This window comes from Barbus barbus (genome assembly GCF_936440315.1).
Source record: "Barbus barbus genome assembly, chromosome: 44".
Taxonomy (NCBI): Eukaryota; Metazoa; Chordata; class Actinopteri; order Cypriniformes; family Cyprinidae; genus Barbus; species Barbus barbus.
In genome coordinates this window covers 447,501-469,312 of record NC_136722.1, presented here as the reverse complement: position 1 = coordinate 469,312, position 21,812 = coordinate 447,501, and the positions used below count along the sequence as shown (strand labels likewise).

The following is a 21,812-nucleotide window of genomic DNA, read 5'->3' as shown; positions in this document are numbered from 1 at the left end:
TTCAGATTTCATATCTTGCAAATATGTTTTTACATCTCACAAATAAGAGTTGTTTTTCTTTGAATTCTGATTTTATATCTTGCCATTCTGAGAACTGGGTGAAAAAAGTCAAATTGTGAGATAAAGTGACATTCATCTTTCTTTCTTTTTATTCGGTGGCTGAAAAAATCCTCCATGAATCTTGATGTTTATTAATAATGTTGTGAGTGGTTGTCAGGGTGTTGCTAGGGTGTTGTGGGAGTTGTCAGGATGTTGCTAGGGTGTTGTGAGTGGTTGTCAGGATGTTGCTAGGGTGTTGTGAGTGGGTGTTGCTAAGATGTTGTGGGAGTTGTCAGGATCTTGCTAGGGTGTTGTGGGTGGTTGTCAGGGTGTTGCTAGGGAGTTGTGGGAGTTGTCAGGATGTTGCTAGGGTGTTGTGAATGGTTGTCAGGATGTTGCAAGGGTGTTGTAAGTGGGTGTTGCTAGGGTGTTGTGGGAGTTGTCAGGATGTTGCGAGTGGTTGTCAGGATGTTGCGAGTGGTTGTCAGGATGTTGCTAGGGTGTTGTGAGTGGGTGTTGCTAGGGTGTTGTGGGAGTTGTCAGGATGTTGCTAGGGAGTTGTGGGTGGATGTCAGGGTGTTGTGAAGGGTTGCTAGGGTTTCCAGGTCAGTGTTTGTGCTGCACACTATTTGCTCACGAGTCTGAAACACGTCACCAGTGTTTCTCACAGAGAAAGGCCTCCTGCGTTCGCAGCACAGAAACAGGCACGATCGGAGGTGGATTCTGTGTGATGAGCAGAGACCTGTCTATTTTATGCAATGTCTATTTTATTAGGACATACTACTAGTCAAAATGTGGAATAAAATATTTTAATGTTTCTGAAAGGGTCTCTTCTGCTCACCAAGGCTGCATATATTTGAACAGAAATACAGTAAAACAATAATATGGTAAAATATTAGAATTTAAGAGCTGTTTTTGACTTTAGCAGTCGTTGTTACATTATGTGTCAATGGTGACAGTTCAAAAATAGGAAAAAACATTTTTCAAGTTTTTTTCTCCAAAGTTTGCATGGCTGTGACTCAAGAAATATTAAATATATCTTAATGTCATTTTAGATTTTGGTCCTTAAGCTTTTTTTCATTAAGGCTCTATATATATCCCGGCTATCTGCTATGGTTTCATCTTCGCTTCCTCCCCTAAACAGTTATCCTCTCTTGATGCTAGCAGTGCTACTGATACTTTCTGTTCCACTCTGACGTCTTGTTTAGATACTTTCTGCCCCTATCCCGTACCACCCCTTCTGCCCCTTGGCTATCTGATGTTCCCCAAAAACATTGTTCTAAACTCAGGGCTGCAGAAAGGGTATGGCGCAAATCACAAAATCCTACTGACCTTAATTTATATCGATCACTGCTCTCTGACTTCTCTGCTAATGTTTCCTCTGCTAAAAAGACACACATGACAAAATTAACAATTCGCCTAACTCTCGCATGCTCTTTAAAACTTTTCCTCCCTCCTTTGTCCTCCTCCTCCTCCTCCTTCATCATCTCTAACAGCTGACGACTTTGCCACATTCTTCATTAATAAAATTACAAACCTCAGTGCACAATTTTCCACACCACAATCTATCAAACATATCTTACCAGCAAACATACACTCGTTCACATCCTTCTCTCCACTCTCTGAGGCAGAAGTCTCTAAACTCATCCTTTCCAGTCATCCTACTACCTGTCCGCTTGATCCTATTCCATCTCATCTCCTTCAAGCCATTTCTCCTGCAGTCGTACCTGCACTGAAACACTTTCACAGACTTTCTCATGAACCGTTCCCATCTGGTGGAATGACCTGCCCAACTCAATCCCAGCAGACGAATCCTTACCATCTTCAAGAAACATCTGCTCCATCTTTACTTGACCCTCTAACTCTAGCACTCTCTATTCTCATTTTATTTTATCTATATGTCTTTTTATTTGAAATAATAATAATATTTATCTGTACTGTGTTAGGCTAACCATGACTTATAATAGCACTTGCACATTGTTGCTCTTTTGTTGGTTTTGATTGCTTCTTATGTCCTCATTTGTAAGTCGCTTTGGATAAAAGCATCTGCTAAATGACTAAAATAAATAAATAAATAAATATGGTTCATTTCCAGAGGTATTGGGATCTTAATGTGGCTTCTTGCTGAATTTGATCATTTGTTTGTTTGTTTGTGTATTTCACTCAGTTGTGCCAAAACTATTCAATCACAAACTAACATATTGCTCAAAATGAAATGTAATTATGTCAAATGCATAAAATGTGTGAAAATATAGACTGTAATTGTGAATGTTTAGGGAATATATAACTATGAAATTAGCTGACTTTCAGAGAAAAGAAGAACAAAAGTTGCCAGTCATGCAGGTGTTATTAACTGATCAGTTCATTAAATACTGTTATCTGTTTTAGCTGCTCGAAAGGCCAGACCTGAATTATCCAAAGATGTTGTTTTTTGACTTGTCCATGTTGAGAGTCAGAGATCTGCTGATGTTAGCATGCTACAAACACGCGTTCAACGCTCAAATAACGCGAGATCACGAACCTTTCCTTCGGCATCAAACGGCTCGTTTCCTCCGCTGTGTTCTGCTGGGTCTGAGGACACGGAAAGGCTCGGATCCCAGTCCGGGAACGGGTTGATGAAGCTGCGCTCCTCCATCTCTGCCTCGGAGCCGGTGACTAGCTTCAGCCGCTTCGACATGCTCTCGCCCATCGCGACGGCGGCCCGCCAGGGACACGCGCGCACTACGGCAGCGGCAGCAGAAACGCGCTTCGGTTTTGTCTCCTGGACTGAGCTGGTCCTGATGCTGATGATGATGATGCTGGGTGAGGCTACTGATGAAGGTCAGGAGTCACTCTGGCATTATTCAGCGCACTGTCCCTACAGAAAACGGTTAGCGACCTTCAATAGAAAAGAAGCATATACTACATTTATTTGATAAAAAAACAATAAAACGATGAAATATTAATACAGTATAAAATAGCTGTTTTTGTTTTTAACAAAAAAAATTAGCATTAGCAAATTAGCAAAGAAAATTAGCATTTAAAATATATATATATTATTTTAAAATGTATTTGTCAAATAAATATAATTTAAAATGTTATTTTTTAGACAGAAAAGTGGTAAATAAAACAAGGATAACACAAAGAAAAAAAAACTCCTTGTTTCCATTGTGGTCCTTGATGTTCATTTGAACACGAAAATGTTCTTATTTAATTTAATATATTTAATTTAAGCCAAATTAAAGTGGTGTCGCTGTTAAATCACAATATTGTTATAAAACTAATTTTCACTCAAATGAAATGTGATTTTCTTGTAAAACATGCTGCAATAACCTTTGTTTTATTTATTATTCGAGTGATACTGTAACTGCACTTCTTCAACTATTTTCCTGATGAAGAAAATTATCATAAATATTGTATGCCACATAAAATACTATGCAATAGAAAATGTGCGGATGCAGATCTTAAGACGATGAAAACATTGTTGCACGTGCTTCCATGATCAAATATTCATATGCCGCATTCTCAGCTGCTCCTATATGAGCTGGATGATGATGATGATGATGATGATGAAGAAGCACTGGATGCAGATTCACATTCACAGACAGACAGCATCTCATTCACGAGGAAACGAGCACTTACATGCTTCCAGTCAGGTCCGGTGCTCTGTTCGTTCAGAAGCGATCAGCGAGAGCCGGTCCTGTCCTCTCTCACTTCCGGCTGATGAAGAAGATGAAGATGATGGTGATGATGGTGGTGGGTCTGCGTCTATCTAGAGTCATAGGAGGAAACAGATGGCGACCCCGCTCCTCCTTCCAGGATTATAGAGCAAACAGATCCCTTCAGCTCCTCATGCTCAGAACAAGCAGCTCAGCACTAATATAGGATACAAGCTATTAACACATGATGAGAAATGATCATTCCGCTCCAATATCATTGGCTGCCTTCAGACTGCCTCTCCTCCGGGTTTCCATGGTGACACGTTTCCGCGAAAATAAATAAATACTAACATTAATATCTCACAATTCTGGGAACACACTAAATATCTGAATTTTGGGTTAAAAAGTTGCAATTACTTTTTTTTATTCTGTGATGAAAGAAGAAAGAAGAGAGAGTTTTAAGAACAAAGGCTCTGTTTATATCTTGCAATTCAGAGAAAAATAAATAAATTGCGAGATATAACTTGTAATTCTTAGAAGAAAAGGCTGAGTTTAAGAAAAAAGGCTATGGGATGAAAAGTGTTTTATTATTCTGTGGCAGAAATGTGCTTCCATTTAGAAAATAAATCAATCAAAAATAGCTTTTTCCCCTTAATTCATAGTTTATATCTAGCAATTCTGTTTTGTATTTATTTATTATGGAAGCCCATTTCCACCACAGAATATATAAAAAAATACAAAAAAGTTCATTGTGACTTTTTGTCTAAAACTTCAAATTTATCTTGCAATTGTGAAAAAATAAAAAAAGCATCTGTGTGTCTTGCCTTCATTAAACATATACATGTGTAATGAATTCTCTAATAACGGCGGTGCTGGTACTCATAGATGTCTTGTGGTTGGATCATGTGTAACGGAGCCGACGAGACGGGAGTCGAGAGGATGCAAGCTTTTAATTATAGACATAGTCAAACACAGGCAGGGCCAAACAACAGCAGACATAATCCAGAGAGCAAGACAAGAGGGGTATCCGTGAACACGAGCAAAAGCAGGCGAGGAGCAAACAGCAAGCAAAGGGTTAATCCAAGATACCTGGGCAAGAATCAGGAACTAGGAAATCTGGAAACACAACCGGACTAAACTAGACTAGAACTAGGAACTAGGAACTAAGACAGGAAATGGCTCCGTAAAGCAGCTAACTAGCAGAGCTATAAATGCAGAACAATACTGGAGACTGAACAGAAAATAAACACGGAATGGCTTGGTAAAGTCGCTAACGCTAGGAGAGTGCTAAACGCTAGACAATACTCCGTCATCTGAACAGGATCTGAGTGGGTGTTATGTGGTGTGTGTAATAGCTCTCAGGTGAGCGTGTGATTGGTGACAGCTGTGTGAGCAGTGCAGTGGATGATGGGAAATGCAGTCCAGAGTGATGTGTGGTGTGAGAGTCAATATGATGGAAGACCATGAACCGATTCGTCACAATATGTTATAAGCTGATGTTTTCCAGCATTGGTTATTGCTGTCATATTCCATACATCATCACTGAGAGGAAAAGCTCACTGGTTTAGTACAGTAATGAGACTCCTTGAGTTCTGGGCATATATCAGTGAATCTGGGCTCTAAATATAGACTCCATCTGTGCTGCTTCTTCAGCGGAGCGTCTGCTGTCTGCTTCCTTCACACCGAGCCTGTGTTGCTTTAACCTGCACACGCTGAGATGAGCTGATGTCTGTGTGTCTTTAAACACTTTAAAGAACCTCCTTAAGCAGATTAATATGGCAGCGAGATGTGGATCACACCAGTGAGATGGGATTTAACATCAGATTTCTGAGGGCTTTGATGCAGAAAGCACTGAAAATAACGCCACTGTCGTCACACAACTTCACTTCTGGATGGTTTTTAATGTATATATGATTGCATTTCCTCCTCCTCTATTGCTCATGTTTCTGAGTGAGTTTGTTGTGCTCGGAACAGCTTTAAAGTCTGGTAGTGTATGATCCTCGGTCATGTAGTGTAGGATCCTCGGTCATGTAGTGTATGATCCTCGGTCATGTAGTGTATGATCCTCGGTCATGTAGTGTATGATCCTCGGTCATGTAGTGTATGATCCTCGGTCATGTAGTGTATGATCCTCGGTCATGTAGTGTAGGATCCTCGGTCATGTAGTGTAGGATCCTCGGTCATGTAGTGTAGGATCCTCGGTCATGTAGTGTAGGATCCTCGGTCATGTAGTGTAGGATCCTCGGTCATGTAGTGTATGATCCTCGGTCATGTAGTGTAGGATCCTCGGTCATGTAGTGTATGATCCTCGGTCATGTAGTGTATGATCCTCGGTCATGTAGTGTGTGATCCTCGGTCATGTAGTGTAGGATCCTCGGTCATGTAGTGTATGATCCTCGGTCATGTAGTGTAGGATCCTCGGTCATGTAGTGTAGGATCCTCGGTCATGTAGTGTATGATCCTCGGTCATGTAGTGTAGGATCCTCGGTCATGTAGTGTGTGATCCTCGGTCATGTAGTGTATGATCCTCGGTCATGTAGTGTAGGATCCTCGGTCATGTAGTGTAGGATCCTCGGTCATGTAGTGTAGGATCCTCGGTCATGTAGTGTGTGATCCTCGGTCATGTAGTGTAGGATCCTCGGTCATGTAGTGTAGGATCCTCGGTCATGTAGTGTAGGATCCTCGGTCATGTAGTGTATGATCCTCGGTCATGTAGTGTAGGATCCTCGGTCATGTAGTGTAGGATCCTCGGTCATGTAGTGTATGATCCTCGGTCATGTAGTGTAGGATCCTCGGTCATGTAGTGTAGGATCCTCGGTCATGTAGTGTAGGATCCTCGGTCATGTAGTGTAGGATCCTCGGTCATGTAGTGTATGATCCTCGGTCATGTAGTGTAGGATCCTCGGTCATGTAGTGTAGGATCCTCGGTCATGTAGTGTATGATCCTCGGTCATGTAGTGTATGATCCTCGGTCATGTAGTGTATGATCCTCGGTCATGTAGTGTAGGATCCTCGGTCATGTAGTGTAGGATCCTCGGTCATGTAGTGTAGGATCCTCGGTCATGTAGTGTAGGATCCTCGGTCATGTAGTGTAGGATCCTCGGTCATGTAGTGTATGATCCTCGGTCATGTAGTGTAGGATCCTCGGTCATGTAGTGTATGATCCTCGGTCATGTAGTGTATGATCCTCGGTCATGTAGTGTGTGATCCTCGGTCATGTAGTGTAGGATCCTCGGTCATGTAGTGTATGATCCTCGGTCATGTAGTGTAGGATCCTCGGTCATGTAGTGTAGGATCCTCGGTCATGTAGTGTATGATCCTCGGTCATGTAGTGTAGGATCCTCGGTCATGTAGTGTGTGATCCTCGGTCATGTAGTGTATGATCCTCGGTCATGTAGTGTAGGATCCTCGGTCATGTAGTGTAGGATCCTCGGTCATGTAGTGTAGGATCCTCGGTCATGTAGTGTGTGATCCTCGGTCATGTAGTGTAGGATCCTCGGTCATGTAGTGTAGGATCCTCGGTCATGTAGTGTAGGATCCTCGGTCATGTAGTGTATGATCCTCGGTCATGTAGTGTAGGATCCTCGGTCATGTAGTGTAGGATCCTCGGTCATGTAGTGTATGATCCTCGGTCATGTAGTGTAGGATCCTCGGTCATGTAGTGTAGGATCCTCGGTCATGTAGTGTAGGATCCTCGGTCATGTAGTGTAGGATCCTCGGTCATGTAGTGTATGATCCTCGGTCATGTAGTGTAGGATCCTCGGTCATGTAGTGTAGGATCCTCGGTCATGTAGTGTAGGTTCCTCGGTCATGTAGTGTAGGATCCTCGGTCATGTAGTGTAGGATCCTCGGTCATGTAGTGTATGATCCTCGGTCATGTAGTGTGTGATCCTCGGTCATGTAGTGTAGGATCCTCGGTCATGTAGTGTGTGATCCTCGGTCATGTAGTGTATGATCCTCGGTCATGTAGTGTATGATCCTCGGTCATGTAGTGTAGGATCCTCGGTCATGTAGTGTAGGATCCTCGGTCATGTAGTGTAGGATCCTCGGTCATGTAGTGTGTGATCCTCGGTCATGTAGTGTAGGATCCTCGGTCATGTAGTGTATGATCCTCGGTCATGTAGTGTGTGATCCTCGGTCATGTAGTGTGTGATCCTCGGTCATGTAGTGTAGGATCCTCGGTCATGTAGTGTAGGATCCTCGGTCATGTAGTGTATGATCCTCGGTCATGTAGTGTGTGATCCTCGGTCATGTAGTGTAGGATCCTCGGTCATGTAGTGTAGGATCCTCGGTCATGTAGTGTGTGATCCTCGGTCATGTAGTGTAGGATCCTCGGTCATGTAGTGTAGGATCCTCGGTCATGTAGTGTAGGATCCTCGGTCATGTAGTGTGTGATCCTCGGTCATGTAGTGTATGATCCTCGGTCATGTAGTGTGTGATCCTCGGTCATGTAGTGTAGGATCCTCGGTCATGTAGTGTAGGATCCTCGGTCATGTAGTGTAGGATCCTCGGTCATGTAGTGTATGATCCTCGGTCATGTAGTGTGTGATCCTCGGTCATGTAGTGTGTGATCCTCGGTCATGTAGTGTAGGATCCTCGGTCATGTAGTGTAGGATCCTCGGTCATGTAGTGTATGATCCTCGGTCATGTAGTGTGTGATCCTCGGTCATGTAGTGTAGGATCCTCGGTCATGTAGTGTGTGATCCTCGGTCATGTAGTGTATGATCCTCGGTCATGTAGTGTATGATCCTCGGTCATGTAGTGTAGGATCCTCGGTCATGTAGTGTAGGATCCTCGGTCATGTAGTGTAGGATCCTCGGTCATGTAGTGTGTGATCCTCGGTCATGTAGTGTAGGATCCTCGGTCATGTAGTGTAGGATCCTCGGTCATGTAGTGTAGGATCCTCGGTCATGTAGTGTATGATCCTCGGTCATGTAGTGTGTGATCCTCGGTCATGTAGTGTAGGATCCTCGGTCATGTAGTGTAGGATCCTCGGTCATGTAGTGTAGGATCCTCGGTCATGTAGTGTGTGATCCTCGGTCATGTAGTGTAGGATCCTCGGTCATGTAGTGTGTGATCCTCGGTCATGTAGTGTATGATCCTCGGTCATGTAGTGTATGATCCTCGGTCATGTAGTGTATGATCCTCGGTCATGTAGTGTGTGATCCTCGGTCATGTAGTGTATGATCCTCGGTCATGTAGTGTATGATCCTCGGTCATGTAGTGTATGATCCTCGGTCATGTAGTGTATGATCCTCGGTCATGTAGTGTATGATCCTCGGTCATGTAGTGTATGATCCTCGGTCATGTAGTGTATGATCCTCGGTCATGTAGTGTGTGATCCTCGGTCATGTAGTGTGTGATCCTCGGTCATGTAGTGTATGATCCTCGGTCATGTAGTGTATGATCCTCGGTCATGTAGTGTATGATCCTCGGTCATGTAGTGTGTGATCCTCGGTCATGTAGTGTATGATCCTCGGTCATGTAGTGTATGATCCTCGGTCATGTAGTGTGTGATCCTCGGTCATGTAGTGTATGATCCTCGGTCATGTAGTGTATGATCCTCGGTCATGTAGTGTATGATCCTCGGTCATGTAGTGTATGATCCTCGGTCATGTAGTGTAGGATCCTCGGTCATGTAGTGTATGATCCTCGGTCATGTAGTGTAGGATCCTCGGTCATGTAGTGTATGATGCCCAGTTTTCCTTTGCCATGATGAAGTCAGTATATGTATGTATGATGCCTAGTGTTTTAAAAGTCTGTTCAGATTTGAAAAGTCATGTATTCCAGCCTTTAGAACTAATAGTCTTTTGAAACTTGTAGATGTTCTGTATTTCTTGTGCTGAGAATATTTAATTCAACTCATTAACTTCTCATTAAACTGTTCTGTTAATCGGTACAGTATTTTAAATGTTGAAATGCACTGTTTTACTTCAAAAACTGAATGACTGCATTGTCAGTTTTGTACAGTATATGTAGAGACTTTGTATTTTGTCTTTCAAAATAAAACTTTTAATTTACAATCGTCAGCATCCATTAACGCTATAATTTTTAGTTTTTTAATAACCTGTAAAATAAGAAGTATTTCTCTGCAGAACGTTTAGGCTAGTATTTTACTTTTAGCACTTTATTGAATGCGTTTGATCATAATAATCTGTGAAAGGACAGTGTTCCTCTGCACACGGTTTAGTGATATCACTTTATTTCATTGGTCAGTAAAAAATCCATAAAATAACAGTTTTACACTGTTAAAAAATAAAGAAACGGTCAAATGACTGCCAAACAAAAAGCATAAAACTGAAGTAAATAAAAAGTGGGACAAACCACGCTCATATTGATGTGATGTGGAATACATTCATATGCCTTAAATACGGGATGATTCTATGTTAATGTCAAGCCTTGTTTGCAAATATGCTGATATTACTGAACTCATAGTGTGAAATATCCCAAAACATTGCTTTTGGTACCATATAAGAGTCATCATTTGCTCAGTCAGCTGTTTGTTCTCTCACTTTTGTGTACATACAACAGACCCAAGTCAATGTTTAGAGATGTTCCTCACTGCCTTTTAGCATTAACACCAGGAAGGTTTTAAGCTTAGTAATTGTGCAATATCAGTTTTGTCTTCAGAAGATAAAAGCCTAGTAATTTGTGTGGGCCCATGATCTTCCATCTAGCACCACAGTAGAACCAATGTGACATCTACATTAGATATGACAAACCTAACACAAACTATAACAAGCGGGTCATAATGTGTTCTGTATAATTCATTATTTGAACATTTAACTCCTCTTCCTTTTGTATTCACAGGTTGATAACACATGTGGTAATGGCCAGTTTCGATAGGGATGTAATGCAATGTTTGTCCACCGTTGGAGGCTGACAAAAATCAGGTTGACATCAGAACTTAATGTAAGATTGACGTCAGCCTCTAATGTTGGATAGATGTTGCATTTTTCATTTTCACCCACAATCATCTGTCCAGTGTTAGAGACTGATGTCAATCTTACGTTGGGTTCTGACGTCATCCCGATTTTCATTTTCAACCAAAATGCATGTCTGTCCGATGTTGGGGTCCAATGCCAATCTGCCGTTATATTGAGGTCCGGTGCCTGCTGAAGAACACCTTCAAATATCTCATTGAACTCCCTGAGCACCCTGGACTTTTGTGTCTTTCTAAGTTACTTTATTTAGATTTTATTTTACAATTATATTTGATCTAACCCTAAAAAATTTAAATACTGTAGAATTGCTTCAAATTTTTTAAAAATATCATTCCATGGAACACTTGGCAACCTCTGGTGGTTTCCAATTTAAGAAATTAAAATAAAAAATTAATAAATAATTAATAAAAGTATCTAAAAATCTTTTTTCTGTCTACCCTTATTACAAAATTCAAAATCAAATTTTAAACACACACACACACACACACACACACACACACACACACACAAACACTACAATCACAACATAGGTTTATTTGAATCAAAGCAAAAATGGGACAGTTTTATTAATGACCCATGACATCTTCCAAAATACAGCTGGTTATGCCAAACATACAGCATCTGTACAAATAACAGCCCATCAATCATGAAGAAATCATGACTTACAGACAGCACACAAGTCATATGGACTCTACATACTGCAGAGTATTTTATTATTATGCAGCTTGACAGTCACTAGCTCCATCTTTCACTGGAAAAGAGCAGCAGGAACATTCTGCTAAACATCTGTTTCACACGAGAGAGAAAGTGTTGCTTTGAAACAACATGAGGGACAGAATATAATAATCAACATGAGCTTACAGATGACACTCAAAATCTTTTGACTATTAAATGAGCAAGTGCTAAATCTGCCATTTTAAATCATCTATATTCAAAGTGGCAAAGGTCATAAAGCACAGCCATTATTATTGAACCTAGAAACAAGCCCTTTATCGCACACCACGTGTCTGGAAGAACTGGAAAAAGATGCAGGTAATTGCTTGCTAAATTCATCTTCAATCTCTAATCTCACAACGCGTTTGTTGAGAAGTGACCTTTCAAAGATCCAGTTATTCTCTTCTCTAAAAGCATTCTCTCCACAGACACAATAACTGCTGCTTTCAGACGCAATACACTGCAATGATAAACAAACAAAAAAATTACAATTTTAAGGTGTAAATAAAAAGTCTTAAATATGATAAATTAAATTAAATTAAGGTTGCAGTTACGAAAAATAAACTCATATAAAGTTACATTTGAAAAATTGTCACATAAGATATAAAATTGCAATTACAAAATAAATAAATGAATAAATACTCACATTGTGAGAAATAAGGTTGCAGTTATTGTCAGTCCTTGTCTTGTGTTTCCCCTCCTCCCGTGCCCATATTTGGCCTTCCTGTTCCTGTCCTCGTTTGTCTCCATTAGTTTAATTAGTCCCTAGCCCTGTGTTTTGATTAGTCCACACCTGTTCCTTATTTCCCTGTGTTTATAAGCCCTGTGTCTCCTAGCCCCTGTGTCCGGTCTGAACGGTAGATGTGTTCCTCTCTCCCCATGCCCCCTGTCTGTCTACTGGATCTAATAAAGGAACATTATTGGAACTTCCACGTCTCCGCACCTCCTTGTATCCCGAGAGGGAACGTGACAGTTATGAGAAATAAAGTAAAATGGTAAAATATGACGTTGCAATTACAAAGTCACATCGTAAGATACAAAGATGCATTTATGAGAAATGAAGTCAATTTAAATGAAAAAGAAAGTTTAAGTAGAGTATTCTTCAATATTTATTAATTTTTCACATCATAACAATTTTAAATATAAACACAAAACACTGAAATATTATTTCCAGGATTAAACAGGACTCCTGTATTTTTCAGCGTGCTCTCAGACTGCGTCAGTGAAACCCATCCATCATCTTAAGAACTCAATGTACAGCTGGAGATGCATGAGATATGAAGCGTGTGAGGAGCAGAGCAGAATGCAGAGAGATTTGAAAGGCAACAGCGTCACCTGCTGGAGGAATAGATCTGCTATATACCTGCCTGTGTTCCTCAGCCTCTCACAGAAAGTGACCGTTAAATCACAACAGCAGCCAGAATCAATTCCTGCACACCCCTGCATCTTCTCCTGGTCAGCATCTTCCTGAAGAAAGTCCTGCAGCGTCTGAGAGATCCATCACTGTCAGGAGCAGCTGGACGCTGCAGGAGGCTATTTCTGGCTTCTACCTGACCGCAAATAAAGCTGAAGCAGAGAAAGCAGCTCAGAAATATACTGTCACAGCAACTCCTCCAGGGCTCCACAGTGAATGAATGACGCGGGAGATAATAAAGCAGACTGGTGCTGATGATGTTAGTCTCAGTCTCAGCCCTTCTCTGATCAACACAGAGACATGTTTACAAGGGTTTGAGCATCAAATCATCGATTCTGAGTTCAGTGAGTCTCAGAAAGAGTGCTGATTTGAAGCTGACTGCACATGGATCAAGGCTGAAAACAGGATGGAGAAAAAGATACGAACAGAAATCAGACTCTGATCAGAACAGATTTGTTTGAGATTGGCCTAGAAATGTAGTCTAAGATCAAACCTGCAGTTCAGTTCCATTGCTTTAAAGCTCTCTTTCAAACCAAAGCACTGGTCAGCATCACATCAGCTCAGGGTCAATGTAAAGGTCTGCGAAAGAGCGAAAATAAAAGTCATTTTGGTTTCCATAGAAACCTGTTTCTGCCTCAGAGTTGAAAAAACACAAAGTAACACTGAGATGAAATCAGACTCGCAGTAATGAAGAAACCACATTGTGAGATATAAAGTCTCAAATATGAGAAATAAGCTTGTAGTTATGAAAATAAGCTGAGATGTCTGGTGACTTCAGTCATACTGTGAGATATAAAGTTGTAATTAAGAAATAAAGCTGCAAGTTTACAATTCACATACAGAGATATAAAGACGTAATCAAGAGAAATAAGGTAGCAGTTATGAGAAATAAAGTCATATTATGAGAAAAAGTTGCATTAAATCCCACTGAGAAATACAATATAGTCACATTGTAAGATTGTTAGTTGCAATTACAAGAAATAAGGTGGAAGTTACAAAAAAAAAACATTTTGATATTAAAAAGTATGAGAAATAAAGTCACAATCATGAAATACAGTCACAATTGTGAATTCTAAAGTGTTCATACCTTTTTATTGTTGTATGAACATGAGCTGTGTATGCATATCTCTGAGACGCTGTCAAACATCAGTGAAAGGCATGTTTGTGAGATGAAGCATGATCGTTCTCAATGAACAACTCAAGAACAGTTCATCTGAGCACACTTCCAGCGTCTGTGATGCAGCCAAACACACAAAGACGAGACGGAGAGACTGGAGTGAGTGTGAACGTGTCCAACTCTCTGGAAACAGATATCAGAGGAAAACTCTCAGCGCTGGAGGAGAGGGAATCAGCAGCATCCTCAAACACTGCCGAAGGGAAGGAGGTCCTGCTGGAGACGTCCATCTCAAAGCACCAAACCAGCTTTATAATCAGAGAGCAGTTATAAAACACATGCATCAATCACTCAACCTCATCCTCTCTTCAGCGTTCCTTTCTTGAGTCTAGCAATATTAAAAATGTGACAAATACAGATTAAAAATACAAACTACAGCTTCGACTGCATCTCAGATCCTCCTAAACAAACTCTGAGTTCATCCATGAGCTCCAAAGGCAAGAAATAAATCAGAAACCAACTCTGAACTCAGAATTCAACTCCAAATTATTAAATATTAACTCAGGATTCGGACTTTTCTGAAAATTCTGACCTTTCTCTAAATTTTCAGTTACATCTCATTTTTTTCTACAATGGAATAAAAAGCAAAAAAGGGTAATTATTATACTTTTTCCCATAATTGTGAATTTATATCTTTCTTTGCAATTCTAAATGGAGAAACAAGTCAGAATTGTCACAATACTAAGGGTTTTTTCTTCTTCGTGGCAGAAACAGGCTTTTGTAACAAATGATGAAAAAATATGAGATGGTGTTTTAGTTTTTCCCTCCAAACTCTCTCTCTTTATTTGTTTGTTTGATCATGTCCCTATTTTTATTCATTTAAAAGACTTCTAATGAAATATAGGAGTGCTTAATAAGTTAATACAAATATAAAGTTCATAGCAATTGTTAGCACTATTGTTGTTTTAAAATGGCTTTTAAAATAAATATGTTTTTTCTATGTATCAGTTATATGGTAATTAAAATTATAATGATAGTTCTTAATTAACCGAACAGTAATTTTGGAGAAAGCCACACACAACTTCAAAAACGTTTGTGTACAAATATATTTTGGATCATTATTCAATTCAATTCAAGTTTATTTGTATAGTACTTTTTATGATACAAATCGTTGCAAAGCAGCTCTACAGGAAATTATGTTTCCACGATATATTTATATATTGCAGAACCTTAATATATTTAACTTATGGCAAGATTTGGTAATTGTGTATGTTGTCTGAGCGTTGGCATCCTCTGAGGTCCTCTGAGGGGTTGGCATCATCTTTTCTCAGGTGTTCGGTCATCTCAGATCATTTAAGGGTTGGATCCAGACTGAAGCTTCTGTCATTCCTAGTTACCACGGGATGTTAATCAACAGAGAAACACATAGAGACATAATTAGCGTAGCTGCTGGTCCATCTAAGCAAAAATGATTTGTTCAACCCAAGCTAAAGAATAATAATAATGTACATTTGATCAGATATAACTGCAGTACAAGATTATAAGATGCATTATGTGAATGCTTGGCTAAAGAGATGTGTCTTTAATCTAGATGTAAATCATTACTCACCTACTGTGCAGTTATTCACCAGCATTTTGATGTCCTCAAATACAAAATGTAAATAAAATACAAAAATATTGTGCGCTGACGGGTCACACATTCATGACTAATACTGCCAAATCTATTATGAGCTACTGGATGAACCGGACCGAGACAACAGGACAGTTCTTCATAATCTGCATGGAGAAATCCAGGAGAGCAATAAAGCAGGAAGTCGTCTGTAAAAGGTTGAATGTTTTTATTGACACCATCTCTTCTCCGCTATGTTAGAAAGCAACACCATCGTCTCTGCTATGATCCTATGCTCATCTGTACACACGAGAAAAGACTCAATACATAATGCTCTAGTGACCCACACATCTCACATCGGCCACCAGGTTCACTCTTTATGGGTTTCTTTGTTTTCTGTAAAAGAGACAGTACAAGGCATTTCTATACAGCTGAGGAGGCATTAAAGGACAGGATGACATCAGTAAAGCACTTGTAATTCATACAGAACACAAAGAACAGAACCAAACCAAACAATGCTTTAAAGGAGGAATATACTGTTTGGACAATAATACAATAATAACACAATGCCATCGACATTTCAGAAGAATCAAACTAATCAAATATATACACTGAGGTATAAACACATTGGTCTTCAGAGGAGGTATTTTCTCATGACTTTTTGACCTTTTAAAACCTACTGAAATTAAATCTTTTTATTCTTTATAATATATATATATATATATATATATATATATATATATATATATATATTTTTTTTTTTTTTTTTTTTTTTTTATTAAAAAACGCCTGTGATGCAGACATCAGAAATAGGTCCCATGCCGTGCATCAGTCTAACTGAAGTTAAAAACAAAACCGAGTCAAACTTAGGCACCAAATAACACAATAAAGCTTTCCTCTAGCGTCCAATCAGCAGCGTCCGAGTGAAATGCACCATGGGAAACTCGTCAGCTGCCCTTTAACGACCCAGAATTCTCCAAACGTGTGCCGCGGCCCTCGAGGGTCTTTATCACAGTGTCTGTATTATAATAGCATAGCGGTGTAATTAAACTCTAATAACAGCATGGAGAGAATGATGCGTTTGCATAAATGACTGAAAGACCCGTGTGTTTACTGCCATCACCTTTAGCCAATTTCTGCTTCGCACCAGAAGCATTCACAGCTGTCGCTTCCATTAATGACGCGGTCTAACATGTGCTGATGTGTTAGTGCAAAACTGCATAATTTGCTGTTGGAGAATTATGAATGAAAAGCCGGCGCTGGAGAAGTCTGGGTCATGTCAGGGCTTTCTCCTGGAAATAGAGCGACGGTGTTACACAGACCTGGATGAGAACGCTACTAAACGCTGGTAACGACTGACACGGGACAAGAGCGGTCAGCGGAGAGCCGAGGTCATCCTCGTGTCGTTCCAAACACGCCGATGCTTGCTTTGCACCATAGAAGGCAAAAAGAGATATTTTGGTGAATGTTCTAGCTGCTCTTTTCTGTGCAACTGCAGTGAATGCTGAAACTGAATCAGCTGAATCAGATTTGTGAACGAATCATTTCTCCAATCAAATATGATTCAACTTCACAAAATCACCAGCTAGTGTTTATGTTGATGTGCAGCGCTAAAATTAATGCATACTTCAAATATCCAGTCTTACAGACTACTTTCATGATGCAAGTTCTTCCTGAAGCTTGAGCTTCAGATCCTGATCAGAGTTATTTTAGTGTCAGTTTTAATCATTTAGTTGTGTTTCCATTATTAGTTTTTGTTGTTCTTAAAAGTCTTTATTGTTATTTCAGTTTTAGTTACTTTAGTACATCAAGTTAAAGTAAATGAAAATGAGGAATATTACTTTGGAAACTAGCTGAAAAATAAAATAAGTTCATAATTATATTTCTGTTGAAGTTCTGGTGAACTGTAATGACCCTGATACTGATTCATTTGAACTGCATGTAGAAGAGCCAACTATCTCATCCCCCAAACTCATCTTACAGGTTTGGACCAGCGTGAGAATGAATAAATGATCATTTTCATCTGAGTTTGCTGATGAAGCGAAGCACTCTTTCCTTTAATGAGCCGATCCCTTGTCCTCCTCTGACGCCACTGAACGCTGCTTTTGTGTGAAACTGGGTTTAATTTACACTTTCTGCTTCCAACACGGCACACGGCACACAGCCACCAGCCTGACTAGCGTTATACATATTATATACATGTACACATTATTTATAGACACTGTGTCCTACGCACACATTAAAAAGTACTTCAGGATTGAGCATCTGAATGTGTGGCAGGAGTCCCTCGCTCACTGTACGCATGGAACAGAATCAATAATCAATCATAAGACTTCCCTCAAACTAACTCAGAGTCAGCACAACGGAGATCGCTTCACAATACACGGCCAGATCATCTGCTTTAGTGGAAATGAGCTGGAAACACCGTCCCTGCAGCATCTCCAGCTCGTCTGTATGGAAGTGAAGCGCCGGAGCAGCCAACATGCTACACACATCACATCACTTACCTTTACTGAGAGGAATATTGCAGATTCGATACAAGTCGGACTAAACTGACAGCATTTGTGGCAGAATGTTGGCTTTGACAAAAATAAATCTGTGTTCCAGTGAGGTGCTTACAGTGGAAGTTAATGGGCCAATCTGTGTTTCAAATGAGACGTCACAACACTGAAACATGCTAATTCAATTTGTTTTGCATGAAAAAAAACAAAATTGTACAATTCAGTAAATTGTACAGCTTTGTTGCCATAAAGTATCAGCTAAAATCTTCAAATGATCCTTTACAGCTCCAATAATACCCATGATTCAGCAAAATAATGACACTACCAGTCAAAAGATTGTGGACAGCAAGATTTTTAATGTTTCTTTTGAAATCTTTCTGTGTGAATATGTGTTAAACTGTAATGTATTTCTGTGATCTGCAGCTGTATTTTCAGCATCATTACTCCAGTCTTCAGTGTCACATGATCTTCAGAAATCATTATAATATACTGATTTACTGATCAACAAACATTTCTGATTATTATCAATGTTGAAAACAGCTAAATACATTTTTTTAGGTTCCTGAATAGAAAGTTCAGAAGAACAGCATTTATCTGAAATAGAATATTTTGTAACATTATAAATTTTGATCAATTTAATGCATCCTTGCTAACTAAATAGTATCAATTTCTATAATATTTCTTAATTTATTAACATATATAATGATTTACATATAGTGACTCCAAGCTTTTGAACGGTATAGTGTATAATGTTACAAAAGCTTTTTATTTCAGATAAATGCTGATCTTTGGATCTTTCTGTTCATCAAAGAATCCTGAAAAAATATGTTCAACATTGATAATAATCAGAAATGTTTCTTGAGCAGTAAATCAGTATATTATTATGATTTCTGAAGATCATGTGACACTGAAGACTGGAGTAATGATGCTGAAAATACAGCTGCAGATCACAGAAATAAATTACAGTTTAACACATATTCACACAGAAAACAGCTGCTTTACATTATAATAATATTTCACAGTTTTTCAGTATTTTTAGCCAAATAAATGCAGGCTTGGTGAGCAGAAGATAATTATTTAAAAAACATTAAAATTCTAACTGTTCAAAAACTTTTGACTGGTAGTGTAAGTGTTTTTACAAAATGTTTAAATTAAAAATTTTGTTGTATTTCTTATTTTTCATTTATTTATTTGTTTGTTTGTTTCTATTCATTTTTTTGTGCTAATCAACATTAAAACACATGCTGTGGCCTGATCTTGACCTGCACTGATCTCTGAATATTCCTGGATGTTCAGGGCCTCTAATCTGACTCAGAATCTCAAGTTGCTTAAATAAGCACCAGAAACTGATACCTTGAGAAAATCACGCCGAGCTGAGCGTCTCGTTTCACTCTTCATTCACGAGCGACTATCAGATCCCATCAGCTCTGATCCTCTAGACAGCAGAGCACTGCGCTTCACATGCGTCCACACACAACCGCTGCTACATCTCTGTACTGGACACACACACAGCGCTGACGCAGCCCGCTCCGACACACAAACACACACCAGCTCCACGCTGGTCCCTTACGGCTCGCTCCAAAGAGTTTCAAAGCAGTCCTTGATAATTTGTACATTCTGTTAGAAAAAGTCACCACAAAATGTTGGAAAACCTATGGCTTGGTAAGTATCCATTTCCTATATGAATGCACCTCGATGCATATTGAGAACATTCTAATCCTATGTTTGGGCAACTTTCAGTATCGCGTCCAACCTTCTGGTCGTCTGCAGCCGACCGCAGCACCGATGTGCAGAGAAGCTCCAGCTGTAAATGAAGAGGTCTGATTGTTGTTGCATCCTCAGAGAATGAGAGGCAGAGAGAATGAAGGATGGCACCAGCGGATCCCAGCGCACCGTGAGGGTGGGTGGGTGGCTTGGTTCAAAGCAGTGGCACTTTCTGGTAACACCTGGCTTGGAAGGCATGGTTGTTATCGTAGTTGTTGTAGCAGAGCAGTAAAAATATAAAGTCGATAGGTTTCATCTGTATTGCATATGTCGCAGCATGTTCGCCAAGACTGAATGAGGTCATGTCCAGTTTTGTTTTTGCAAAAACAGAAAACATGTATTTAAAGTCACGCCGACCTGAAGAGCTGCAGCGATGAGCAGAAATTAAACACGAGGTGCAAACCGAGGTCCCACAGAAACAGTCAAAACACGTATAAATAATAAAAGAATGCGTCTTCCGTGTGCATGACGCTCCGTGTGAGAGCGGAGTCCATGTTCTGGAAGTCCGGCGCGATTCAGACCGAGGCCAAGGATGCGGAAAACGTCAGTCAAAGTGCGGTGTCCTCTCGTGAAGACGGGGTGTGATGCGATCGTAAAGGATGATGGGAAAGGGAATGCGGACGGCCTACATCTTGATGCCCTCCTGCTGGCTGAGCTGAGACAGGGTCTTCTTGATGCGCAGCGCGGTGAGACGCGCCGCTCCGTTGGCGTACCAGCACTCCCTCATGATCTTGGCCATCACACGCAGAGCCTAGCACACAAAACACATGCAGCTCGTTAACACTAATACACTGCTTACACCGCTCAGCGTTTCTAGCATGCTTTCAGCATTCACAGATTTAGGCTTTCATTCTTGTCCCAAACACAGACTTTCAATCTTCAACTATGATAGTCCACCATAAAAATCTGAATTACATTCGTGTTTATCATGGTTATTATAGTTAAATAAAATTAAAAGCATAAAAAAAAACATTCACATTGTGAGATATAATGCTGCATCACAAGAAATTACAAAATAGTCACATTGTAAGATATAAAGTCAAAATTACGAGAAATGGTGAAATTGTGAAATATAATCATGAAAAATAGTCATTATTTGAACATTTTTATTATTTATATATATATATATATATATAAATATAAATATATATAAAGCAGCAACTAATGAAAATGTCAAAGCAAACAAACTGAATAAAACAAACAAAAAACCTTTACAATGAAAATGGATTATATCAAATTATTTCTTTTATTTCTTCCACACTGAACAAACTTTTATTTCTTTATTTTTAATTTAGTGTACTGGAGACAACAGTGTCAGCAAAGAACTTGAGATGAAATATCAGATGCGTGAAGAAAAATAAAAAATACCAAAAAGTAAAAAAACAAAAAGAAAAAAAGTCATTTATTCTTGTGTATTTAAGATAAACAAAATGCTATTAGTGTAATTAGCTTTGGCAGGACAAAGGAGTCGGCCTTTTTATTCCTAAAATATTACAAAAGTCATTTCCATCACTACAGGACGCTCTGAAACACAACACAATACGATCAGCTGAACACATTGCCCTTCTGAAGCTCTAAAAGTCAAATCAAACCTAGTCAGAGGGTTTAAGAAACTTTACTTTCTAGAAACGCTCACAGGGTCCAGGAGTGCCAGTCGTTGAAGCAACACCAATTAAGCAGTTTTTAGCTAATGAGAAACACATTCACTGAAGTGTGTCCGGACAAATCTCAAGTAGTTCAATTTGTGTTTAATTCACTACAGCTCCTGGGAGTCTTTTCTTTTCAAATCAGTGTCATGCCATCTAAGAAACACTAGAATAGATACAAATACTCTGCTTCAGGCGTTTATTGCCCTCTTGGCATTATTTGCACATCATCTCCTAATGACTGGATCAGAAACGCTCGTCGAACTGCCTTTAATAAAGTGAAGCTCGCTGGAGCACGGCTTCACTGCTTTACTCAGATACGAATCAAACAAACAGCAGAGCTGCACCGTTTACACTCAGCACACTGCTGGCAGCGCATTAATGCACAATAATCTCCGCAGAGATCGCAGCTCTCTTAGGGTAATTACT

At 39.7% G+C, this 21,812-nt stretch overlaps 2 protein-coding genes across 4 annotated transcripts in view; both read right to left on the bottom strand.

Moving 5' to 3' along the window:
• Positions 1-2,898, bottom strand: part of LOC306863372 (lanC-like protein 2) — a 35,952-nt gene extending 33,054 nt beyond the window's left edge. The window contains exon 1 of one of the 3 annotated variants that reach the window (XM_079406669.1): positions 2,561-2,898. In XM_079406669.1, the coding sequence (XP_079262795.1) occupies positions 2,561-2,728 (168 nt within the window). In that variant the 5' untranslated portion in view covers positions 2,729-2,898. Of the gene's footprint in view, positions 1-1,371; positions 1,424-2,560 lie in introns of those variants that run through there. The other 2 variants (XM_079406670.1, XM_079406671.1) reach the window with 2 other exon arrangements.
• Positions 2,899-16,252: 13,354 nt separating this feature from the next.
• The window catches only part of LOC306863107 (TGF-beta receptor type-1-like), a 61,049-nt gene continuing 55,489 nt past the window's right edge, over positions 16,253-21,812 (bottom strand). Inside the window, exon 9 of the mRNA XM_079406290.1 lies at positions 16,253-20,488. Coding sequence (XP_079262416.1) covers positions 20,363-20,488 — 126 coding nt within the window. The 3' untranslated portion in view covers positions 16,253-20,362. The remainder of the gene's footprint in view (positions 20,489-21,812) is intronic.